General features: G+C 38.6%; 1 protein-coding gene across 2 annotated transcripts in view; it reads right to left on the reverse strand.

Moving 5' to 3' along the window:
* The window catches only part of LOC107631232 (protein LOL2), a 1,901-nt gene extending 1,240 nt beyond the window's left edge, over window positions 1-661 (reverse strand). Inside the window, exons 1-2 of one of the 2 annotated variants that reach the window (XM_016334602.2) lie at window positions 405-660; window positions 1-105 (exon numbers count right to left, since the gene is read on the reverse strand). In XM_016334602.2, the coding sequence (XP_016190088.1) occupies window positions 1-105; window positions 405-555 (256 nt within the window). In that variant the 5' untranslated portion in view covers window positions 556-660. Of the gene's footprint in view, window positions 106-404 lie in introns of both variants that reach the window. The other variant, XM_021119474.1, reaches the window with a different exon arrangement.

The raw sequence follows: 795 nt of genomic DNA on the forward strand, positions 1-795 counted from the left end.
CTAATACAATGTTAACTGTCTGACAGCTCACACATTGGACATGTTTGGCACCTCGCTGATATGCAAGCAGGCGATGGCAAGACCCACAAACTATTTGACCCAAATCTGTTGGCGCACTCACCAGTCAGAGAGTTCTCATCAGGTTCAATACTTTTGGTTAATGCTCATATAATAAAATAGGATTGCAAGTTTGAAGATTTCAATCAAGGACAAAATGGAGACCCCCTGTTCATGAAATCTTAATCGTGCAGCTGCTGATAGCTTAAACTCATGACTAATTTAAAAAAGTCGAGAAATTTCTAGGATAAATCCAACTGGGTATCCTTTAATTATTCAAATTCGAAACAGAGGGCAAAGATGATAAAGAAGAATAAGAATGAGTGAATGTAGAAATAGTGACTCACTGGATGGACATCGAGGTGGTGACCGTGACCGTGACTGTGACTGTGGAGGCGGTTGTGGCGGTGGCGTATGGATGGGTTGCCAACCCGGTGGCGGGCCATCGTCGTCTTCTCCTACTTCTCGCTGTGTCTTGATTTCATCAAGCTGCATCATCGCTATACTAAACCCTAAACTATGCCGCCCCACCGCTAATGGCTACTGACTCTGAACTCTGAAGAAGTCAAATTCCGGTTGGGTATTTCTCCATAAACTTTTTGGTACTTATTTATTTATTGTTTTATTTTAAAAATGTGTTAAATAACTAACATGTATAAAATATAAATATATAATAGTTATTTTTGCTCTTTATGAAGCATTTTTGAAAATATTTTGTTCCAAATTTTAAACAACATA

The sequence above is a fragment of the Arachis ipaensis genome, chromosome B03, assembly GCF_000816755.2.
Source record: "Arachis ipaensis cultivar K30076 chromosome B03, Araip1.1, whole genome shotgun sequence".
NCBI classification, from domain to species: Eukaryota; Viridiplantae; Streptophyta; class Magnoliopsida; order Fabales; family Fabaceae; genus Arachis; species Arachis ipaensis.